Here is a 24,676-nt window from a genome sequence, read left to right as displayed (position 1 = left end):
GTCTTAATTTGTAGTAGAAAATTTGTTTGAAGCAACTTGGCATGTTCTTTTCTTTGCAGTGGTTAAATGTCAACCACCTCCCAGTATACAGAATGGACAGTTTGAGCCCATGGAGGACTCTTATAGTTATGGTGAAGCAGTCGAGTACTCTTGTAGTGAAGATTACACTCTTGTTGGAGAATCAACAGTAACTTGTTCTGAGAATGGAACATTTTATCCTTCTCCTCCTCAGTGTTTGGGTGAGTTATGGAGAATTACCTGGAAATATATGAACATTAGGGCCCAAGTGATATTTATGTTCCATATTTTTTTGGATGTTGTTGGAAGTAATGCTTAAAAAGCACTGATATCATAACAGATTATGTGTTTGTGACCGTATTTATTATTTCATTTGGTAATACCGGTTATCAAAATGTTTTGATCACTAAAATTATAGGTGATGTTTGCCATATTGTTCACATACTAATAAGTGTTTTTATTCTTTTTATGTTTATGAATTTTAAATAAGATTATTAAAATATTTGTATTTTCCTATAAATTTACACTTTTTATTGTTTAATTTTTTTCATTTTTATTACATATTTTGGAGTTATAAACACAGTTTTCCTGTTTTAAGTTTCACAATCAGGCAAATCAGTCTTTTATATTTCTCTGCACTCTCTTTATAGTAATGCACCTAAAGTGTGATGCACCTAAAATAAATAATGCAGTTAGAATTGAAGGCAGAGCACCACCCTACACATATAAACAGTTTGTGTGGTACAAGTGTAATGAAGGCTACAAAATGGAAGGGAGCGACTACCTGACCTGTGACGTAAACGGATGGAATCCTCCTCCTCCAGTGTGCATTGGTATGGAACTATGTTTTTGTTTGACATTACTATGAATCACACAGTTTTAAAAAAAAATAATTGCAGTTGCTATTCTTTTGTGAAGACAAATTTATAAGGACCCCAATTATTAACTATCCTGTTCTAAAGAACATTAATGTGTAAAATGAGCCCAAAGAACGATACAAGTGTCTTGCAAAAGTAGGCTACGTTCACACTGCAGGCTGAAGTGACTCAAATCCGATCTTTTCGCCCATATGTGACCTGTATCCGATCTTTTATTGACAATATGAACGACACAGATCCGATTTTTTCAAATCCGACCCAGGCCGTTTGGATATGTGGTGCTAATTCCGATTCCTATCCGCTCTTTTCATATGCGACTTCAGTCTGAACCGCCAGGTCGCATTCATCCGACTTACACGTCATCAACAAGCCACAAACGTCACTATTCTGCGCTGAAGTAGGCGGCGGGTCTCTCAAAAAAGTTACAACAACATGGCGCATAATCACGGGCGCAGATAGAGGGGGGGACGAGTCATATTTAAATTCACCTCGTTCGGTCCCCCCTACTTATAGGGAGGAAAAAACGTCTATGCTGTCTTTCTTTGCATAAGGCAAACCTCACGGAAAAATCAAAAGACTAATTACCATTCGGTTTATTGAGGTGCACAGCAGTGTATACATAGTTGCAACAACTCACATAAAACAAAACAAAGACTGATATTCGGTTGGTTGAGCTGCGCAGACTGCACAGGTTGCGAGCTCGAGCTTGGTTGCTATGGTTACTAACAACAAGTTTGACAGGCATATCGGGGTTGGGGTTGGTTTGCTGGCAGCTTTGTCCCCCCCAGTTTTTTGTCCCCCCCCCAGTTCAAAAAACGTATCTGCGCCCGTGCGCATGACATCAATGCGAGGGACGCTTCGGGCTGTGAAGGTTCTGAATCTTCTCAATGGAAGGACGCAGAGGTTAGGGAGCTGATTTCCATTTGGGGGGATGCAGCTATTCAAGCTAGATTGGATGAGTCATACCGCAACCGGGCGGTTTTACTTCCGTAAACACTGGCCATGCTCACTGCGTGTGACGTCGTCGTATCCTGCAGTGTGCATGCGGAACACTTTTAGGTCGCTTTTCGTTCATACTGAGGATCACATACAAGTCGCATATATTTGTTAATGTGAACAACCTCACAAAAAAATCGGATTTCACAAAAAAAATCGGAATTGAGCATTAAGCCTTGCAGTGTGAACGTAGCGGTATTTATCCCCCTTGGTGTTTGTCCTGTTTTGTCGCATTACAAAATGGAATTAAAATGGATATTTTGGGGGTTAGTACCATTTGATTTACACAACATGCCTACCACTTTAAAGGTGAAAAATTGTTGTTTTATTGTATGACAAACAGTAATTAAGATGAAAAAACAGAAATCTGGACTGTGCATAGGTTTTCAACTCAAAGTCAATACTTTATAGAGCCACCTTTTGCTGCAATAACAGCTGCAAGTCTCTTGGGGTATGTCTCTATTAGCTTAGCACGTCTAGCCACTGGGATTTTTATGCCTCCGCCACCGTAAGGTGCAGGAGGTATTATGCTTTTGGGTTGTCCGTGCGTCCGTCCGTCCGTGCGTCCATCCCGAAACCTTGTGAACGCGATATCTCAAAGGCTAATGTGAAAGGAATTTCACCAAACTTTCACCATTTGTGCACTTTGGGACAAACATGAACTGATTAGATTTTGAGATGAAAAGGTCTAAGGTCAAGGTCACTGTGAGGTCAAATGTCTGTCCGAAAACCTTGTGAACACAATATCTCCAAGGCAAATGAAAGGAATTTCACCAAACTTTCACCATTTGTGCATTTGGGGACAAAGATAAACTGATTATCTTTTGAGATCAAAAGGTCTAAGGTCAAGGTCACTGTGAGGTCAAATGTCTGTCCGAAAGCCTGCACCTTTTGATCTAAGTAGGCGTGGCGGGTCATAGCTGTAACTATAGAAACATTCTAAAATGTATCATTTTTATCTCACGTAGGCTGCCTCCATATGGTGGCCATATCGGTCGCCTGCTGTGTGTGATTGTGTGTATATGGATAGGAACACAATTTATTTGATTTATTTATTGAATAAAATGTATGCCTGGCGTGAGAACAAAACCCCCCACCCAAACTTGTTGAAAGCAGCCCAAATTTTATTTGCCCGCCCAAGGCTTTTTCTGCCCGTCCGAGGCAGTCAAAAGACGCCCAATTGGGCGGGCACCCACCCAATCTGGCAACACTGATTATGATTGTGATGATAGTCACATGTGTAATTCAGATGCCTAGCACAGCGCCACCATCTGGCCAAGCAGGAAATGGGGAAAAATGTTCAATTCATTGAGGGATTGATCTGAAACTTTACAAAATATTGAATATCATGAGTCTGATGATATAACATATACAATTCTGTGCACACTCATACACACACAGTCATATGCATATTTATGCATACACACATACACTCACAAGTATGCACTCACATGCACACGCAACATCTATGAGCACACTCTCTTTCACACACACTCTCTCTCTCTCTCTCTCTCTCTCTCCGTCTGACAAACAGACACACGCACACACAATAATAGCAGAGCTCCAGTGGAGCACCATACCTAAGAAAAAATGGTAAACCCATCGAGTCGATTTTTTGTGGCTTGTCCGTGTACGTGTATTATCAGTCATACACACTGCCTAGTGGCCAGTGTTAGTATGTAATTACCAGTCATACACACCGCCTAGTGGCCAGTGTTAGTAAATACCACTCATACACACCGCCTAGTGGCCAGTGTTAGTAATTACCACTCATACACACCGCCTAATGGCCAGTGTTAGTAATTACCAGTCATACACACCGCCTAGTGGCCAGTGCTAGCCAGTAAAGAAATAAAACAAAAGAGACTGGCTATGATATAAGAAAATTCTACAACCCAGAAACAGATGGGAGCTCCACTTTTAGGCAGTGCCTAAATCTATATAATAGTGACCTGCCATCATTATGCATTTTGTTGCAGACATATGAAAACTCTGTGTGTACACACACACACACACACACACACTGCAGACACAGGAAAGCTAAGATGACTTAAGATTACAGCGTGAGATAGAGATAAGGAGGAGACACGTATAGTTTTGTACATATATAAATGTACATTTTCACACCACAGAAACACACACACACAGTCTTTGTCTGTCTATCTCTCATCCGTCAAGCAGTCATGGCATATGCAACATGCACATCACCTTTGAACATTTGATGAATATATGACATGTGACTGTTTTGTTGGGTGGTGGAATGTCCTGGGTTGCAGAACCACACGTGTGAGGGCCCGTCAAGGCCGCTAGCGGCTTTAATTATTATTATTATTTTTGTGTCGTGCTTGGCTTTTCTCTCTCTCTCTCTCTCTCTCTCTCTCTCCCCCTCCCTCCCTCCCTCCCTCTGACCAACACACACACACACACACACACACACAATTGTGCATTTTGTTGCAGACATATGAAAACTCTACATGTACAGACACACACACACACACACACACACACACACACACTGCAGACACAGGAAAGCTAAGATGACTTAAGAATACAGCGTGAGATAGAGATAAAGAGAAGACACATGTATAGTTTTGTACATATATAAATGTACATTTTCACACCACAGAAACACACACACACATACAGTCTTTGTCTGTCTATCTCTCATCCGTCAAGCAGTCATGGCATTTGCAACATGCACATCACCTTTGAGCATTTGATGAATATATGACGTGACTGTTTTGTTGGGTGGCGGAATGTCCTGGGTTGCAGAACCACACGTGCGAGGGCCAGTCAGGGCCGCTAGCGGCTTTTAATTTTAATTTATTTTTTATTTATGTATTTATTTTTTACACAGAATATTCATGTATCTATAGTGTTGGTGGGTTTTTAAAGTTTATTTTTGTCTTGTTAATGGTGCAAAGCATTAATATTAACACATTGTTATACTTTTAGAAAAATCCTGTGGAAGTCTGGTTGACTTGCAAAATGGAAAGTATTTAACTCCAGATGGAATTCTGTTTGGTGCAACAGCCACTGCACAGTGTAACAAAGGGTTAGTAAAGCTGTGTCCTTTTCCATTATATAGTCTTTGTTCAGATTTATAAACATGGATACACAAAACATTATTATGTAAATGGTGCAATCCATCCCTGTTTGTAGATATGTGGTTGTTGGACCTGAAACTAGAAATTGTCGAGATGACGGATGGGATGGGAGACCTGCAGTGTGTGAAGGTAATGAATTTTATGCTATTTTTGTCTTAATTTGTAGTAGAAAATTTGTTTGAAGCAACTTGGCATGTTCTTTTCTTTGCAGTGGTTAAATGTCAACCACCTCCCAGTATACAGAATGGACAGTTTGAGCCCATGGAGGACTCCTATAGTTATGGTGAAGCAGTCGAGTACTCTTGTAGTGAAGATTACACTCTTGTTGGAGAATCAACAGTAACTTGTTCTGAGAATGGAACATTTTATCCTTCTCCTCCTCAGTGTTTGGGTGAGTTATGGAGAATTACCTGGAAATATATGAACATTAGGGCCCAAGTGATATTTATGTTCCATATTTTTTTTGGATGTTGTTGGAAGTAATGCTTAAAAAGCACTGATATCATAACAGATTATGTGTTTGTGACCGTATTTATTATTTCATTTGGTAATACTGGTTATCAAAATGTTTTGATCACTAAAATTATAGGTGATGTTTGCCATATTGTTCACATACTAATAAGTGTTTTTATTCTTTTTATGTTTATGAATTTTAAATAAGATTATTAAAATATTTGTATTTTCCTATAAATTTACACTTTTTTATTGTTTAATTTTTTTCATTTTTATTACATATTTTGGAGTTATAAACACAGTTTTCCTGTTTTAAGTTTCACAATCAGGCAAATCAGTCTTTTATATTTCTCTGCACTCTCTTTACAGTAATGCACCTAAAGTGTGATGCACCTAAAATAAATAATGCAGTTAGAATTGAAGGCAGAGCACCACCCTACACATATAAACAGTTTGTGCGGTACAAGTGTAATGAAGGCTACAAAATGGAAGGGAGCGACTACCTGACCTGTGACGTAAACGGATGGAATCCTCCTCCTCCAGTGTGCATTGGTATGGAACTATGTTTTTGTTTGACATTACTATGAATCACACAGTTTTAAAAAAAATAATTGCAGTTGCTATTCTTTTGTGAAGACAAATTTATAAGGACCCCAATTATTAACTATCCTGTTCTAAAGAACATTAATGTGTAAAATGAGCCCAAAGAACGATACAAGTGTCTTGCAAAAGTATTTATCCCCCTTGGTGTTTGTCCTGTTTTGTCGCATTACAAAATGGAATTAAAATGGATATTTTGTCGGTTAGTACCATTTGATTTACACAACATGCCTACCACTTTAAAGGTGAAAAATTGTTGTTTTATTGTATGACAAACAGTAATTAAGATGAAAAAACAGAAATCTGGAGTGTGCATAGGTATTCAACTCAAAGTCAATACTTTATAGAGCCACCTTTTGCTGCAATAACAGCTGCAAGTCTCTTGGGGTATGTCTCTATTAGCTTAGCACATCTAGCCACTGGGATTTTTATGCCTCCGCCACCGTAAGGTGCAGGAGGTATTATGCTTTTGGGTTGTCCGTGCGTCCGTCCGTCTGTCCGTCCGTCCGTGCGTCCATCCCGAAACCTTGTGAACGCGATATCTCAAAGGCTAATGTGAAAGGAATTTCACCAAACTTTCACCATTTGTGCACTTTGGGACAAACATGAACTGATTAGATTTTGAGATGAAAAGGTCTAAGGTCAAGGTCACTGTGAGGTCAAATGTCTGTCCGAAAACCTTGTGAACACAATATCTCCAAGGCAAATGAACGGAATTTCACCAAACTTTCACCATTTGTGCATTTGGGGACAAAGATAAACTGATTAGCTTTTGAGATCAAAAGGTCTAAGGTCAAGGTCACTGTGAGGTCAAATGTCTGTCCGAAAACCTTGTGAACACAATATCTCCAAGGCTTATACAAGTAATTTCACCAGGTCACGATTACTGTGAGGTCAAATGTCCATCCCCTAATCACAACTTAATAAGGTGTGTAGTCTACCGGGCGGAGGCATCGCCATCGACGCCATTGGCGTCGAGTTCTATCTAGTTCAAAATGTTTTGATCACTGAAATTATATGTGATGTTTGCCATATAGTTAACCTGCTAATAAGGGTTTTTTAATGCCTTTTATGTTTATAAATTTTAAATAAGATTATTAAAATATTTGTCTCATCTCATTATCTCTAGCCGCTTTATCCTTCTACAGGGTCGCAGGCAAGCTGGAGCCTATCCCAGCTGACTACAGGCGAAAGGCGGGGTACACCCTGGACAAGTCGCCAGGTCATCACAGGGCTGACACATAGACACAGACAACCATTCACACTCACATTCACACCTACGGTCAATTTAGAGTCACCAGTTAACCTAACCTGCATGTCTTTGGACTGTGGGGGAAACCGGGGCACCCGGAGGAAACCCACGCGGACACGGGGAGAACATGCAAACTCCACACAGAAAGGCTCTCGCCGGCCACGGGGCTCAAACCCGGACCTTCTTGCTGTGAGGCGACAACGCTAACCACTACACCACCGTGCCGCCTAAAATATTTGTATTTTCCTATAAATTTACACTCTTTTCTGTTGATTTTTTTTTTATTTTTATTACATATTTTGGAGTTATAAACACAGTTTTCCTGTTTTAAATTTCACAATTGGGCAAATCAGTCATTTATATTTTTCTGCACTCTCTTTACAGTAATCAAGTGTGATGCACCTGAAATAAATAATGCAGTTAGAATTAGCTACAGCACACCACCCTACACATATAAACAGCTTGTGTGGTACAATTGTAATGAAGGCTACATAATAGAAGGGAGGAACTTCCTGATTTGTGACATAAACGGATGGAATCATCCTCCTCCAGTGTGCATTGGTATGGAACTATGTTTTTGTTTGACATCACTATGAATCACACAGTTTAAAAAAAAATAATTGCAGTTGTTATTCTTTTGTAAAGACAAATTTATAAGGACCCCAATTATTAACTATCCTGTTCTAAAGAACATTAATGTGTAAAATGAGCCCAAAGCACGATATAAGCGTCTTGCAAAAGTATTCATCCCCCTTGATGTTTGTCCTGTTTTGTCGCATTACAAAATGGAATTAAAATGGATTTTTGGGGTTTAGCACCATTTGATTTACACAACATGCCATTGTTGTTTTATTGTGTGACAAACAGTAATTAAGATGAAAAAACAGAAATCTGGAGTGTGCATAGGTATTCACCCCCTCAAAGTCAATACTTTATAGAGCCACCTTTTGCTGCAATTACAGCTGCAAGTCTCTTGGGGTATGTCTCTATTAGCTTAGCACATCTAGCCACTGGGATTTTTCAAAATGTTTTGATCACTGAAATTATATGTGATGTTTGCCATATAGTTAACCTGCTAATAAGGGGTTTTTAATGCCTTTTATGTTTATACATTTTTGTTTATGAATTTTAAATAGGATTATTAAAATATTTATATTTTCCTTATAAATGTATTTTCCATACCTAGTATGATACACAAGTTTTGTTTTATTGGTAAATGTTTATGAATGCATTCATCTCTTGTATTTGGTGTCTTTGGTGTGAGTATTTTTATGAAAGCTTACCAGTTATTTGTACAGTGTTTTGCAATTATTATCCTTGTATATACCATGAGGATAAATATTTTCTTTTCTTACTCCTTCCTATTGTTCTCTGTCTAACTGGTGTTATGATCAATCTGCTTTTAACCTTTAATGCAGAGAGAACCTCAGAGAGAGAAACGCAGAGAGAAAAGAGGGAAGAGAAAACAGCACCCCAGGAATCGACGGAAGAAGGCTCTCAAGATGCTGTTTTAGGATAAGCATGAAAAACTAGAGGAAATACTAGATGCTATGAAATATTGATTTTGTCTTCTGATACTTTCCAAAGAGATCAATGGTCTGGTGACATGAGTATGTGCAGCCACACTTGTTGAGTCATTCTGAAACCAGCAGTTCAGAGATGGGGAGTTCTCACTGTACAAGCTCCCCACCTTAACAGCCTCTCCAAGAACAATTGCATCATCATAAAACTAAAAATAACCTAAGTGAGTGAAATTCTGAGAAACCCATCTCTAGTGGACCGGTTCCAGTCTTTAATCATACACTTAGGATGCTTGCTTTTAACTATAAAAGGTCCAGTAAACCCATATCCTGTTAGGACTTCAATAGAGCTCTCATTATATGCTTGGATTGCTTAAGAGATAGAAGCCTCATGGCAGAAAGTTAATGTCAAACCTTTATTTGCTCTTACATATATCTTGCTTAGCATTTAGCAATATATAGAATGGGTTTACTTTGATATTTTGCTTATGTAGCTACAGCTTTTTATTTTCAAATTCATTTGCACTCAACAATATATGCTACCATCTTTATACTTTTATTAAACTGAAATCCAGAAAGGATGATTCGATAAAAGGCAAACTTGGTAGTCTGAGTTTATTTAATTTGAGTCTTTAAATAAGTCTCCACGGACATCTCTTCAAGGAAACTCTGCATTAAGGTAAGAATATTTCATGTTCTGGTGTAACACTTTAAGGAACTGTCCCTTGTGCTTACAACTGAGGCTACGTTTACATTAGACCGTATCTGTCTCGTTTTCTTCGCGGATGCACTGTCCGTTTACATTAAACCGCCTGGAAATGCCAGGAAACGGGAATCCGCCAGCATCCACGTATTCAATCCAGATCGTGTCAGCTCCGGTGCTGTGTAAACATTCAGAATACGCGGATACGCTGTGCTGAGCTCTAGCTGGCGTCTCATTGGACAACGTCACTGTGACATCCACCTTCCTGATTCGCTGGCGTTGGTCATGTGACGCGACTGCTGAAAAACGGCGCGGACTTCCGCCTTGTATCACCTTTCATTAAAGAGTATAAAAGTATGAAAATACTGCAAATACTGATGCAAATACTGCCCATTGTGTAGTTATGATTGTCTTTAGGCTTGCCATCCTTCCACTTGCAAGTGGTAAGTGATATGCGCTGGGATCACACACACAGCGGCTCAGTCCCGAATCACAGCTTGTTCACTTCACTCGCGTGCTCTGTGAGCTGCGCAAGGCCGGAGTGCGCACCCTCCAGAGGGCACTCGCTGTTCAGGGCGGAGTGATTTGGAGCGCAGGATGCCTGCGGAGCCGAGCGTATCCGTGTATTGGTGTTGCTGTGTGCACGCAAATCGTGTATTGGTGTTGCTGTGCGCACACTAATCGTTTTAAAAACGTTAATCTGATGATCCGCTGATACGGTCTAATGTAAACATGGGCTGAGTGTAACCAAGTGTGGCAGTGGGGTCATGGTCAGGCCCCAGTTAGTGAAGGGAGAGTGAGGCCATAGAAGGAGAGTGGCAAAAGGATCACACCTGTGTCTAATTGATGTGTGTGTGTGTGGGGGGGGTGTCTGTCTGTCTGTCTGTGTGTGTGCCTTGCAATGACGCCTGAGGGCTAATAAGGGGAGACAGAGCTGAGAGGAGGGAGTTCTCCCAGCGAGAGAGCACATGTTGTGTGTGTGCTAAACAAAACCTGCCTACCCTGTGCATCAGTGTTCTACACCCCAGGGATCCTTCCACTGGTGCTGAAACCCATGAACACTGAAGGGAACTGTCAACATGGAGTCCTCACCCTTTAAGGAGCTTGTCCATTCCCTCGCCGCCGCCCAACAGAGCCAGCACAAAGCGCTGCTTGCCTTGTGCTAGGAACAGGAGCAGTGCTTTGAAGCCTTGCTGCAGACTCAGCAGGAGGCTCATCAGGTGTTCTGGAACTTGCTTGCATTGGTGGGCCCCCAAGCCGCCGTGTCTGCAGGCTTCCCCCATGTCACCCTGAAAACTATGGGGCCTTGCAATGACCCAGAGGCCTTCCTGGTGCTCTTTGAGCAAGTTGTGGAGGTGTGGGAGTGGCCAGTCGAGCAGTGAGCGGCTCACCTCCTGCTGCTCCTGACCGGAGAGGCCAGCTTGCCACCCAGCAACTCTGCACCGACAACAGGCTGGACTACGCTGATTTGAAGTGAGCCATCTTGCAATGCGTTAGCCACACCCCAGACCAACATTGTCAGCGCTTCCGCATGCTGACCCTAGAAGAGGTTGACTTACCATTTGCATTCAACCAACAGCTTTGGGACACCTGCCAACAGTGGCTGAGGACAGAAGACCGTGACACTGAGGGAATAATCTACATGGTCACACTGGAGCAGTTCATCGCTCAGCTGACAGGGGGGACAGCAGAGTGGATCCAGTGCCACTGCCCAAGGCAGCCATCCGCAGTGCCATCTTGATGAAGCCTGGGTTGGTGTGCTGCCACTGCGGGGAGCCTGGGCACTTCCAGGATTAGTGCCACACAATAATGAATAATGAAAATCGAGAGAACTGCAGTCAGTACAATCGTTTTAAAGGATACATCCAAAAAAAATTTTAAAGGATACGACCAAAAGTTTTCTGGCTTTTTCTTTGCCCATGTGGTCAGCTGGAAACTTTAGTGGAGCTTGAAGGTATTGATTTTAGAGCAAGGGGTTCTTTCTTGGATGGCAGCATCTTAGCCTATGGCAATGTAAAATTAAAATTAACTTGACTGTAGACAGTGTTCCAACAGCTTTCAGTTCATGCTGGCCTGTGCTTTGTTTTTTCCTGAGTTGTTCCTGACTAACTGCACTAATTTCCTCATAGCTGAGGCTGATAGTTTGGTCTTCCAGCAAAGTGCCTTGGCAAAGTGGCTCCACCTCTGGCCCTCATTCAGTGTTTTATTTTTGTGGCATATTTCCTCTTGCACCTTTCATACTGCAGTGTGATAGAAATGATTCGCTGACCGGTGGCTATGTAGACAGTAAAAGTGCTTCTTGTCATTTCTTTTCAAAAAAATTTACTACATGCAAGTTGATGTATGTTGTGGTGATGTGAGTTTAAAAAAATATATTTTTTATATACTGCATATTTGTACATGCAGTTTTACTGTAGACATATGAGGGCTTGGTCTTTTAAAACTAAAACTACAAAAATACAGCACAGGCCTTTTTATTTGGGGCAATCACTTTTAGACTTTCAGTAGGCTATGACAAGGATTTGGATCCTATGCTGCACATGTTGCAATGAAAAACACTCTATTGTTCAAATTGTACATACCATATTTAGTACATTCTTCAAAAAGCTATGGTTATGATTGCACTATTCATTTGTTATTTATATTATTATTTCATCTTGTACCAATATGATCAAATGCCATGGAAAAAAATATTCTGAACAGCCTTATTGTCTTTATGCAGACAAAAGAAGGTTACAGCTGAAATCTTCAAGAAAAATGTCAGTCTAGGGCAATGCGCTTATTTTTATTTTGATAGGGGTGCCAACGCCCTCCCCGTTACTTATATGACAACACCTATAAATGCCAGTCACTTCCTGCTGATCTGTCATGCTGGGTGTGGACATGGTTCCAGAGAATTTGGGAACTGCTCAACAAGTCATAGATTTGATAAGCGCGAAGCACTTGCATGCCACTAATAGCTTAACACTTGCATAATGTGTGCTTTGAATAAAAAAAAGTTCTTTATATCAAGACAGAGATGTTAATGGCCATTAGGCTGTTCATCTTTGTGAAAGGTATTATAGGCTAAATTTTGTTTCTCTGAGTAAGAAGCTCCTGTCATAAAACATTTACAGTAAAAAAATATTATTATCATTAGATTGTGTGGAATGTCTGCCATATAACTGTTGGTGAATTAGCTACTACTATAGAAAGAATACTGTATGAGTGCATTAACATTAATCTTTTCTTTGCCTTGCAGCTGAAACCGCTTTCAAAGATGCTGTTATAGAAAATTAAATCAACACCTTCAGACAAAACAGATTTGTGAATTCGACAGCACTATGTGTGTGTGTGTGTGTGTGTGTATATATATATATATATATATATATATATATATATATATATATTTTTTTTTTTTTTTTTTTTTTTTTTATATGGTTATAACAACAATGCTCCATTTTAGTAGCATTTACTCATACAATAGATGAAAGGATGAACCTTTCCTGTCCAAGACTATATACATCCACAGGCCATATTATTAAGTACAGCTACCTTGTATGTAGCTACATGCACTGACCATTTTTTTTTATCAGCTAAATTTGATAAAAAAATTTATCTCTACCCCATCCATCAATGATAGACCACTATAGGGTTTTTTCACTGATGTGACAGATTTTTGTTTTTCACAGTGTCCACCATGTTGCCAGAGGCGATTCTAGAGTCTGTTGTGGCCCTAAGCAAAAATTTCCAGGGGGCCCTTCTGACCAGTGTTCATCACCAATATGTTATAAATAATCTGACACCAACGAAAAATATATGAAACCAAAGTTTTTTAAATTCCAAATGTAAAAATACAATGGTAAAGAACAATAAAAAACAAAATAAATAAGCTCTCGGGCCCCGACTTTCTGGGGGCCCCTGGGCCAGGGGGCCCCAAGCAGTTGCCTGCCTTGCCTGTTCACAAGCTGCGCGTCTGCATGTTGCGGGGCAAACAAAGTAATATAGCCGTGACAGTTAATGATGAAAATCGAGATGACTGCAGTCAGTACAGTCTCTCTGAAACAATAAAAAATATATATTATACCAACAGATTGTGTTACATCCAAAAGCTGAAACATGCAGGTATCACAGATCCATATAATTTACCCACAAATGTATTTATTTATTATTTATTCTGCACACTGCTCGCCCGCACTCACTCACTCACTCTGTGTGTGTGTGTGTGTGTGTGTGTACGCTCATTGCTCACTTGTGTGCGCGTGCATGTGTTCACTGCTTCAGATGGGTTAAATGCAGAGGAGGAATTTCACTGTGCTTGAGTGAACATGTGACAAAAATAAAGGCTTCTTCTTAATTTAGACACAAATGTATTTATTCCACTTGAAAAAGTGTACGGCAAACCAGCTACCGGATTTGGGATACTACAACATCCTGAACTATTTAGTATTTGGGACTTCTAAATACACTGGAGAGATGCTAAAGGCTTATGAAAGTACAGATGCTTACTAATATTTCGAGGCAGGTTTCGTGCATGCTGGAATGTTATGGGAAATTCCCGAAAAGGAAAAATACCTTATTATGACAAAGATAAGCTCAAACGTGGACTTCTCAAAGTAATAAATAATCCAGGGCTTAGATCTAGCATCTTTTATGGTGTTTAGCTGAGTCTATATTATCAGTACATAACAAACATGCTGCTAGTCTAGCCAAGTATTAAAGTGCCATTCCACCATTGGATGTATTCTTTGGCATAAAATACAATATATTTTATGACAACATGACTAGACAGAGAAATCTTTTAGCTTCAAAATGATATATCAAACATAATTTTTGACAACGACAAGTATATTAATTTTGCGACCAAAGTCACCTACCCTTTTAATTTCCGCGCGGTAGTGAAACGTGATGTCATCGGCAGGTTCCCCTTCTTGTGTACCACGTCACGTGTGACGTGGCACAGATTATCAGCAATGGCGGATAGAACGCGATTTCCACTTGTCGATTGCTGTGCCGATATTCACCATCGACCGTCTCCTTTGGGCATCACTTGCTATTTTCCTTCGCTTCTTTTCCGAAGCTGACAATCGCGTTCTATCCGCCATTGCTGATAATCTGTGCCACGTCACACGTGACGTGGTACACAAGAAGGGGAACCTGCCAATGACATCATGTTTCACTACTGCGCGGAAATTAAAAGGGTAGGTGACTTTGGTCGCAAAATTAATATACTTGTCGTTGTCAAAAAATTATGTTTGATATATCATTTTGAAGCTAAAAGATTTCTCTGTCTAGTCATGTTGTCATAAAATATATTGTATTTTATGCCAAAAAAATACATCCAATGGTGGAATGGCACTTTAAGTTTAATAAAATATATCACGTCCAAAGCCGACATCCAGATATACATTTTAATGCTGCACAGAGCTTTCACACTAACCTGATATAAAATGTTCTCCACCCACACAGGAATATTTTTTATCATCCAGTCTTCCTGTTTAACTGCAGCTCGCCATTTTTCTTGTCTTTCTGGGTTCACCAGGAAGCAGTGAACAGTTAAACCAGGCTTATTTCCATGTCTGTTATGACATCCAAAAAGCAATACAAGTCTCTGGCATTGTTCTTTTACTTGTAACTTATCCAAGTTTATCTGTAGATGTATTGAATTTGGCTTACAATCACTCATGTACACTTGTGCCAGTCACTGGCAAACACAAAGCTTACCAGGCAACATGACCATGATGTCACATGAAAGGCTTCTAAAGAACCACAGGCGAGGACTATAGGATACTACAGCAGTGATCCAATGTGGTGTGTGTGACACTTGTATGACTCAACCAAGCTCGTCAGCATTGCTGGGATCTTTAAATATTGTGTAAACTTCCTGTTTTCTTTATTAGACACACCTCACATTGTAAGTATACTGTATTATGAGTACAGTTAGAGACTGTAGCTTATCTTTTTGTTCATCAATTTGTATTGAAGTGAAAACATTACCCTGAAGGGCTTGTACAATGATCAGCCACTTTATTAGGAACACCCATCCACCTGCTGTTTTATGCAGTTCTCTAATCAGCCAATCCCTTGACAGCAGTACAATGTATAAAATCATGCAGATGCAAATCAAGCGCTTCAGTTAATGTTCACTTCAAACATCAGAATGGGAAAAATTGTGATCTCTGTGACTTTCACTGTGGCATGGGTGTTGGTGACAGATTGACTGGTTTGAGTATTTCAGAAACTGCTGATCTCCTGGGGTTTTCACACACACAACAGTCTCTAGAGTTTACACAGAATGGTGCAAAAAACACTGAATGAGCAACAGTTCTGTGGGTGGAAATGCCTTGTTGATATGAGAGGTCAGAGGAAAATGCCCAGATTGGTTCAAGCTGCCAGGAAGGATATAGTAACTCTTTACAACCGTGGTGAGCAGAAAAGCCTCTTCTGTAACAGCAGAAGACCACATTAGGTTCCACTCCTGTCAGCCAAGAACAGGAATCTTAGAATCAAGAACAAGTTCCTGTTAAAGTGGCCGGGGAGTGAATATCAGCATTTGGTATAAATACACAGGTGAGTGTAGAAAATCACATGCACTGATTGGTCGAGAAATTCAGACTATTTTTCAGTAATCACCCTGAGTGACTTGACAAAATGGTAATCAATTGCTTTGTCACCATAAGTGAGGAAGATTTACAGTGGTGCTTGAAAGTTTGTGAACCCTTTAGAATTTTCTATATTTCTGCATAAATATGACCTAAAACATCATCAGATTTTCACACAAGTCCTAAGGGTAGATAAAGAGAACCCACTTCAACAAATGAGACAAAAATATTATACTTGGTCATTTATTTATTAAGGAAAATTATCCAATATTACATATCTGTGAGTGGCAAAAGTATGTGAACCTCTAGGATTAGCAGTTAATTTGAAGGTGAAATTCGAGTCAGGTGTTTTCAAATCAATGGGATGACAATCAGGTGTGAGTGGGCACCCTGTTTTATTTAAAGAACAGGGATCTATCAAAGTCTGATCTTCACAACACGTTTGTGGAAGTGTATCATGGCACGAACAAAAGGAGATTTCTGAGGACCTCAGAAAAAGCGTTGTTGATGCTCATCAGGCTGGAAAAGGTTACAAAACCATCTCTAAAGAGTTTGGACTCCACCAATCCACAGTCAGACAGATTGTGTACAAATGGAGGAAATTCAAGACCATTGTTACCCTCCCCAGGAATGGTCGACCAACAAAGATCACTCCAAGAGCAAGGCGTGTAATAGTTGGTGAGGTCACAAAGGACCCCAGGGTAACTTCTAAGCAATTGAAGGCTTCTCTCACATTGGCTAATGTTAATGTTCATGAGTCCACCATCAGGAGAACCCTGAACAACAATGGTGTGCATGGCAGGGTTGCAAGGAGAAAGCCACTGCTCTCCAAAAAGAACATTGCTGCTCATCTGCAGTTTGCTAAAGATCACGTGGACAAGCCAGAAGGCTATTGGAAAAATGTTTTGTAGACGGATGAGACCAAAATAGAACTTTTTGGTTTAAATGGGAAGCGTTATGTTTGGAGAAAGGAAAACACTGCATTCCAGCATAAGAACCTTATCCCATCTGTGAAACATGGTGGTGGTAGTATCATGGTTTGGGCCTGTTTTGCTGCATCTGGGCCAGGACGGCTTGCCATCATTGATGGAACAATGAATTCTGAATTATACCAGCGAATTCTAAAGGAAAATGTCAGGACATCTGTCCTAGTTTCAAAAGTGTCTTGAAACATTTGCGGGGCTTCTTAATTTCCTCGCCTGAGTCGCAAAGTGTCGCTCCTTCGTCGCTGAAATTTTGAGCATGTTCAAAAAATTTGTGCGACAAAATTTCTCTCAAAATAGCCGCAAATGAGTTGCAAAGCCGTCAGTTTCCGTGAGGCTTCCTCAATTTCCCTGCCTGCTGAGGGAAAGCCGGACTGCGACAGCCTGGAGACACAACAATTGCGGTAAAATATGCAAATATCAATTCAGTGTGATTCCAAGTGAAAATTGTCGCTAATTCGCATATTTTATCGCAATTGTTGCGTCTCCAACTAGTCACAGCCCAGTGAGATACTGGCTTAATGTCTCACAGGAACAATGGAAACACAACACCAACCAGCACAGCAGCACCAGAATCATGGAACACATCATAAATATTTCAATATGAACATATTTAATGTGTTTCAAGGTGGATTTTTTTATGCCTCCGCCACCTTAAGGTGCAGGAGGCATTATGTTTTCAGGTTGTCCGTCTGTCCGTGCGTGCGTGTGTCCGTCCCGAAACTTTGTGAACGCGATATCTCAAAGGCTAATGAAAGGAATTTCACCAAACTTTCACCATTTGTGCATTTGGGGACAAACATGAACTGATTAGATTTTGAGGTTAAAAGGTCACAGGTCAAGATTACTGTGAGGTCAAATGTCTGTCCCCAAACTTTGTGAACACCATATCTCAAAGACTAATGAAAGGAATTTCACCAAACTTTCACCGTTTGTGCACTTTGGGACAAAGATGAAATGATTAGATTTTGAGATCAAAAGGTCTAAGGTCAAGGTCACTATGAGGTCAAATGTCTGTCCGAAAACCTTGTGAACACAATATCTCCAAGGCGAATGAAAGGAATTTCACCAAACTTTCACCATTTGTGCGCTTTGGGACAAACATGAACTGATTAGATTTTGAGGTTAAAAGGTCACAGGTCAAGATTACTGCGAGGTCAAATGTCCATCCCCAAACTTTGTGAACACCATATCTCAAAAACTAATGAAAGGAATTTCACCAAACTTTCACCGTTTGTGCACTTTGGGACAAGGATGAAATGATTAGATTTTGAGATCAAAAGGTCTAAGGTCAAGGTCACTATGAGGTCAAATGTCTGTCCGAGAACCTTTTGAACACAATATCTCCAAGGCAAATGAAAGGAATTTCACCAAACTTTCACCATTTGTGCACTTTGGGACAAACATGAACTGATTAGATTTTGAGATCAAAAGTTCTCAGGTCAAGGTCACTGTGAGGTCAAAAGTCTGTCCGAGAACCTTGTGAACACAATATCTCCAAGGCAAATGAAAGGAATTTCGCCAAACTTTCACCATTTGTGCATTTGGGGACAAACATGAACTGATTAGATTTTGAGATCAAAAGTTCTAAGGTCAAGGTCACTGTGAGGTCAAATGTCTGTCCGAAAACCTTGTGAACACAATATCTCCAAGGCGAATGAAAGGAATTTCACCAAACTTTCACCATTTGTGTGCTTTGGGACAAACATGAACTGATTAGATTTTGAGGTTAAAAGGTCACAGGTCAAGATTACTGCTAGGTCAAATGTCCATCCCCAAACTTTGTGAACACCATATCTCAAAGACTAATGAAAGGAATTTCACCAAACTTCATCGTTTGTGCACTTTGGGACAAAGATGAAATGATCAGATTTTGAGATCAAAAGGTCTAAGGTCAAGGTCACTGTGAGGTCAAATGTCTGTCCGAAAACCTTGTGAACACAATATCTCCAAGGCAAATGAAAGGAATTTCGCCAAACTTTCACCATTTGTGCATTTGGGGACAAACATGAACTGATTAGATTTTGAGGTTAAAAGGTCACAGGTCAAGATTACTGTGAGGTCAAATGTCTGTCCCCAAACTTTGTGAACACCATATCTCAAAGACTAATGAAAGGAATTTCACCAAACTTTCACCGTTTGTGCACTTTGGGACAAGGATGAAATGATTAGATTTTGAGATCAAAAGGTCTAAGGTCAAGGTCACTATGAGGTCAAATGTCTGTCCGAAAACCTTGTGAACACAATAACTCCAAGGCGAATGAAAGGAATTTCACCAAACTTTCACCATTTGTGCACTTTGGGACAAACATGAACTGATTAGATTTTGAGATCAAAAGTTCTCAGGTCAAGGTCACTGTGAGGTCAAATGTCTGTCCGAAAACCTTGTGAACACAATATCTCCAAGGCGAATGAAAGGAATTTCACCAAACTTTCACCATTTGTGCGCTTTGGGACAAACATGAACTGATTAGATTTTGAGGTTAAAAGGTCACAGGTCAAGATTACTGCGAGGTCAAATGTCCATCCCCAAACTTTGTGAACACCATATCTCAAAGACTAATGAAAGGAATTTCACCAAACTTTCACCGTTTGTGCACTTTGGGACAAAGATGAACTGATTAGATTTTGAGATCAAAAGTTCTCAGGTCAAGGTCACTGTGAGGTCAAATGTCTGTCCGAAAACCTTGTGAACACAATATCTCCAAGGCGAATGAAAGGAATTTCACCAAACTTTCACCATTTGTGCGCTTTGGGACAAACATGAACTGATTAGATTTTGAGGTTAAAAGGTCACGGGTCAAGATTAACTCTGAGGTTAAATATCCATCCCCAAATCACAGCTTAATAAGGCGTGTAGTCTACCAGGCGAAGTTCTATCTAGTTTTTCTTTAAACACCTCATTATTGCTTCATAATAGTGTCTCACCACAGAAACACATCAGATCAGGTGTTGGATTTCATTTAGTGGACAAAGGAAAAGCTGAGAAGTTGTGAGAAAAGGTTGCAAAAGATGAACTGAAACAGATATGAATTACTAGTGAGTCACCTGAAAGCGGTATGAGTAGGTAATAAAAGTATGATAAGATCCACAGGGTTTATTAAGACCTTGAAATATGTATGACTCTTATCTCCACACAGAGCGCCATTATTGAGGCAGTGGTGAAACCTGTGATGATTAAGGCTACAATAACACTCCACCTCCTGACTCAGTCACAGCTCGGACAAAATGTCCTGCCTTTCGTAATGTCACTCCATCGTGTCACAATTCAGCTCAGCTGTTCGGAATAAGCGGAAAGGTAAGACACAAAGCGCTTTGGGGTTTATTTTTTTGTTGTTGTTGTTGTTGAATGAGTTAATATGACCGAGACAGGCGTGTGCGCTGTACCTGTGTAGCGGTTAGCCATCATTAAGTTAGACTTTCTAAACACGGGCAAATAGTTCTGTAACTCGGCTAATTTTTTTCTACTTGGTTTCTTTACCACGTACAGTACTGATATTAAGAGTTTTCGAAATATAGTGAGCATTAGTGATGAATATGGCTTATATTCGTCCTGTTTTGTACCTGTAGAAGTTGTTTTATTAGGGATGCTAGTTAAGAAGCTGAAACAGATATGAATTACTAGTGGATTTTTACTGAGTCACCTGAAAGCGGTATTTGGTTCGATTACAAACATGAGCGGTATCTAAGACCAAGCTCATAACATTTAAACCGGTAATAAGTGTGTGTGTGTGTGTGTGTGTGTGAGAGAGAGAGAGAGAGAGAGAGAGAGAGTTCTCAGTAACTTCAGTTTGTACTTTGAAGCTAAGTCATAATCATGAGGGATGTTTTCTTTAGAACAGTGGTGGAAATGGACTTTGTGTTGGAACAGATGAACCAGGTGTGCTAGCTCACTGTTGTTGTTGTTGTGTACTCAGGTGAACAACACCACTACTGATCCTTGTCCTGGTTGAAAAAGAAAAGATGTGCGACAGGCCGTGGTACAGGCTGATCATCTTCCTAATATGTCTCATGAAAGTTGCAGAAATTAAAGGTGAGATCTGGTTATTCCACCTTTGTGTGTGTGTTTAATTAGCACCCCTACAGTATTTCGGTGACTTAAAGTGCATATCCTGGACCACTTTTGTTTTTTAATTTTTTTTAATATGAAAGTATGGGGGCGGCACGGTGGTGTAGTGGTTAGTGCTGTCGCCTCACAGCAAGAAGGTCCGGGTTCGAGCCCTGTGGCCGGCGAGGGCCTTTCTGTGTGGAGTTTGCATGTTCTCCCCGTGTCCGCGTGGGTTTCCTCCGGGTGCTCCGGTTTCCCCCACAGTCCAAAGACATGCAGGTTAGGTTAACTGGTTATGTTATCAGTGATATCACCTTTTACAAATGGAATGACAGCGTTTCCAGGTGGAATGACATACTTTAAGCTAATGTTATCAGTGATATCCCCTTTTACAAATGGAATGGCAGTGTTTTTAGGTGGAATGACATACTTTGAGGCAATGTTATCAGTGATATCACCTATAACCTAACCCTAGAAACAATGTCATTCCATTTGTTAATTTGATATCACTGATAACATTGCCTCAAAGTATGTCATTCCACCTAGAAACCTTATCATTCCATTTGTAAAAGGTGATATCACTGACAACATTAGCTCAAAGTAAGTCAATACATATAGAAACCCTGTCATTCCATTTGTAAAAGCTGATATCCCACCAAGCACCCACTTATCTTATCCTAGGGAGGTCTAAAACTAAAGATTTCAATCGTTATTCCATTTGTAAGAATCTGAATGACAAGGGACCATTTATTGTTCAGATTTACTACCTGTCATTCGTCATTCCATTTCATGCGTCATTCACTTTAGGGAGTCCTCGACTTGTCCAGGGTGTACCCCGCCTTTCGCCCGTAGTCAGCTGGGATAGGCTACAGCTTGCCTATCCCTGTACACTGTGTGCACAATTATTAGGCAAGTTGTATTCCTGATGATTAATTTTATCGTTGAACAAATACAGTGCTCTCAGTCAATCCAAATTGTTAATAAACCTAAAACCAGAATGATTAACAAAGGAAAGGGGAGTTTAGGCCTTCTCAGGGGAATATACAAGTGTGCAGAATTATTAGGCAACATTTAGTGTGCAGAATTATTATGCAACTAAATGAAAAGCTTAAAGTTTCCCATCTCACTTGTTTATTTTAATTTTCAGTGTAACAAATAAACAACTTAGAATTAACAAATAAACACTTCTAGCATTTCAAAAATATTCAGTGACCAATATAGCCACCCTTCTTTTCAATAACTGCCATGAGCCTTCCATCCAGTCTGTTAGTTTTTTGATTTGTTGACGATCAACTTTTTGTGCAGGAGCAACCATGGCCTCCCAAATGCTATTCAGAGTGGTGTATTGTCTTCCTTCGCTGTAAATCTCATGCTTAAGAAGGGGCCACAAGTACTCAGTAGGGTTTAAGGCTACGTTTACATTACGTCGAATCAGCGGATCATCAGATTAATGTTCTTAAAACGATTCGCGTTTACACTAAAACCGTTAGCCGTGCACACAGCAACACCAATACACGGATACGCTCGGCTCCGCAGGCATCCTGCGCTCCAAATCACTCCGCCCTGAACAGCGAGTGCCCTCTGGAGGGTGCGCACTCCGGCCCTGCGCAGCTCACACAGCGCGCGAGTGTAGTGCACAAGCCGTGATTCAGGACTGAGCTGCTGTGTGTGTGATCCCAGCGCATATCACTTAACACTTGCAAGTGGAAGGATGGCAAGCCTAAAGACAATCATAACTACACAATGGGCAGTATTTGCATCAGTATTTGCAGTATTTTCATACTTTTATACTCTTTAATGAAAGGTGATACAAGGCGGAAGTCCGCGCCGTTTTTCAGCAGTCGCGTCACATGACCAACGCCAGCGAATCAGGAAGGTGCATGTCACAGTGACGTTGTCCAATGAGACGCCAGCTAGAGCTCAGCACAGCGTATTCGCGTATTCTCAATGTTTACACAGCACCGGACCAGATACGATCTAGATTGAATACGTGGACGTTGGCGGATTCCCGTTTCCCGGCTTTTCCAGGTGGTTTAATGTAAACGGACAGTGCATCCGTGAAGAAAACGAGACAGATACGGTCTAATGTAAACATAGCCTAAGTCAGGTGAGGAAGGGGGCCATGTCATTACTTGGTCATCTTTAAGGCCTTTGTGGGCTCGCCAAGCAGTGGAGTACTTGGGTGCATGTGATGGTGCATTGTTCTGCATAACAATCATGGCCTTCTTGAATGATGCAGACTTCTTCCCATACCACTGCTTGAAGAATGTATCTTTTAGAAACTGGCAGTAGGTTTGGGAGTTGATGTTAAGTCCATCTTCAACCTGAAATGGTCAAACTAGCTCATCCTTAATAATAGCAGCCCATGCCATTACCCCTCCACCACCTTGCTGGTGTCTGAGTCAGTGCCCTGTGTCCATTAGTTATCCAGCTATGGGCCCATCCATCTGGTCTATCCAGAGTCACTCTCATTTCATCCGTCCATAAAACCTTTGGAAAATCTGTCTTCAGATATTTCTTGGCCCAATCTTGACATTTCAACTTGTGAGTCTTGTTTAGTGGTGGTCGTGTTTCAGCCTTCCTTACCTTGGCCATGTCTCTGAGCACCGAACACCTTGTCCTTCTGGACACTCCAGGTCAGTTGCAGTTCTAGAATATTGTGGCACTGGAGGATAATGGGTTCCTGGTAGCTTCATGTTTAATCCTTCTCAAGTCTTTTGCGGTTAATTTGTGTCTTTTCTTCTCCACACATTTTTTGCGACCCTGTTGACTGTTTGCAACAAAACGTTTGATTGTTTTGTGCTCACATTTCTATAGCTTAGCTATTTCAAGAGTGCTGCATTTTTCGGGAGCTTGGAAGAGCTGGAGATAGCTTGCCTTGCCAGACTAAGGGTGTATTCAGACCAGGGTAGTTCGATAGTTCACTTGCTTTGGTCCGAACCAAATGTTTTTTTTTTTTTTCTTTCATTTTGGTGCGGTTCGCTTTCACACTGTACATTTTAGTAAGCGGACCAAAATCTGTCAACAAAGCCACGCGTCCTGAGGCTGTTCAGCTATTGGTCAGAGACAACACGCGCACAAAGCGTTAAGTTCAAAAGTAGTCATGGAGGCTTTCCGTGCTGTTATTCTTCTTAATGTCATCAAAGCTATATGTTTTTTCCAGTTTTTACTGTTTTCACAATTGTGCGATTACTGTGCTGTTGTACAAGTAATTTAACGACGACAAAGGGCAAGGCGGCTACGGAGGATAGCGCTGATGAGCGCACATCATGTTGTGACAGTTCTGGCTCTTCACGCAAGACGGAGGAGGTATGTGTCGGGATATTCGCCTTATCCATCGTAATAGATGAATTTCTTTTTTGTGTCGCTAGTACCGCCACTTTTTGAAAGAATGTCCATGATTTTAATGTAGGTCTGACGGAGTTTCTTCACTTTTAGCCGACATTGTTCTGGGGAGCGCGTGAACCCCTTCTTCATTTTCTCACTGAATACAGCAAACGTGTCGGCATTTTTGTGTGTTCTCTCCAAAAGCTCAGA

At 40.6% G+C, this 24,676-nt stretch overlaps 1 protein-coding gene across 1 annotated transcript in view; it reads left to right on the top strand.

Moving 5' to 3' along the window:
• The window catches only part of LOC132895889 (sushi, von Willebrand factor type A, EGF and pentraxin domain-containing protein 1-like), a 220,294-nt gene that overhangs the window by 131,262 nt on the left and 64,356 nt on the right, over window positions 1-24,676 (top strand). Inside the window, exons 23-32 of the mRNA XM_060936640.1 lie at window positions 60-239; window positions 669-851; window positions 4,848-4,947; window positions 5,055-5,128; window positions 5,211-5,390; window positions 5,822-6,004; window positions 7,689-7,865; window positions 8,723-8,814; window positions 10,694-10,905; window positions 21,012-21,124. Of these exons, the coding sequence (XP_060792623.1) occupies window positions 60-239; window positions 669-851; window positions 4,848-4,947; window positions 5,055-5,128; window positions 5,211-5,390; window positions 5,822-6,004; window positions 7,689-7,865; window positions 8,723-8,814; window positions 10,694-10,905; window positions 21,012-21,124 (1,494 nt within the window). The remainder of the gene's footprint in view (window positions 1-59; window positions 240-668; window positions 852-4,847; window positions 4,948-5,054; window positions 5,129-5,210; window positions 5,391-5,821; window positions 6,005-7,688; window positions 7,866-8,722; window positions 8,815-10,693; window positions 10,906-21,011; window positions 21,125-24,676) is intronic.

Source organism: Neoarius graeffei, chromosome 13 (assembly GCF_027579695.1).
Source record: "Neoarius graeffei isolate fNeoGra1 chromosome 13, fNeoGra1.pri, whole genome shotgun sequence".
Classification (NCBI taxonomy): Eukaryota; Metazoa; Chordata; class Actinopteri; order Siluriformes; family Ariidae; genus Neoarius; species Neoarius graeffei.
The sequence above is the reverse complement of the archived record's forward strand: the minus strand, read 5'-3'. Positions and strand labels throughout refer to the sequence as shown.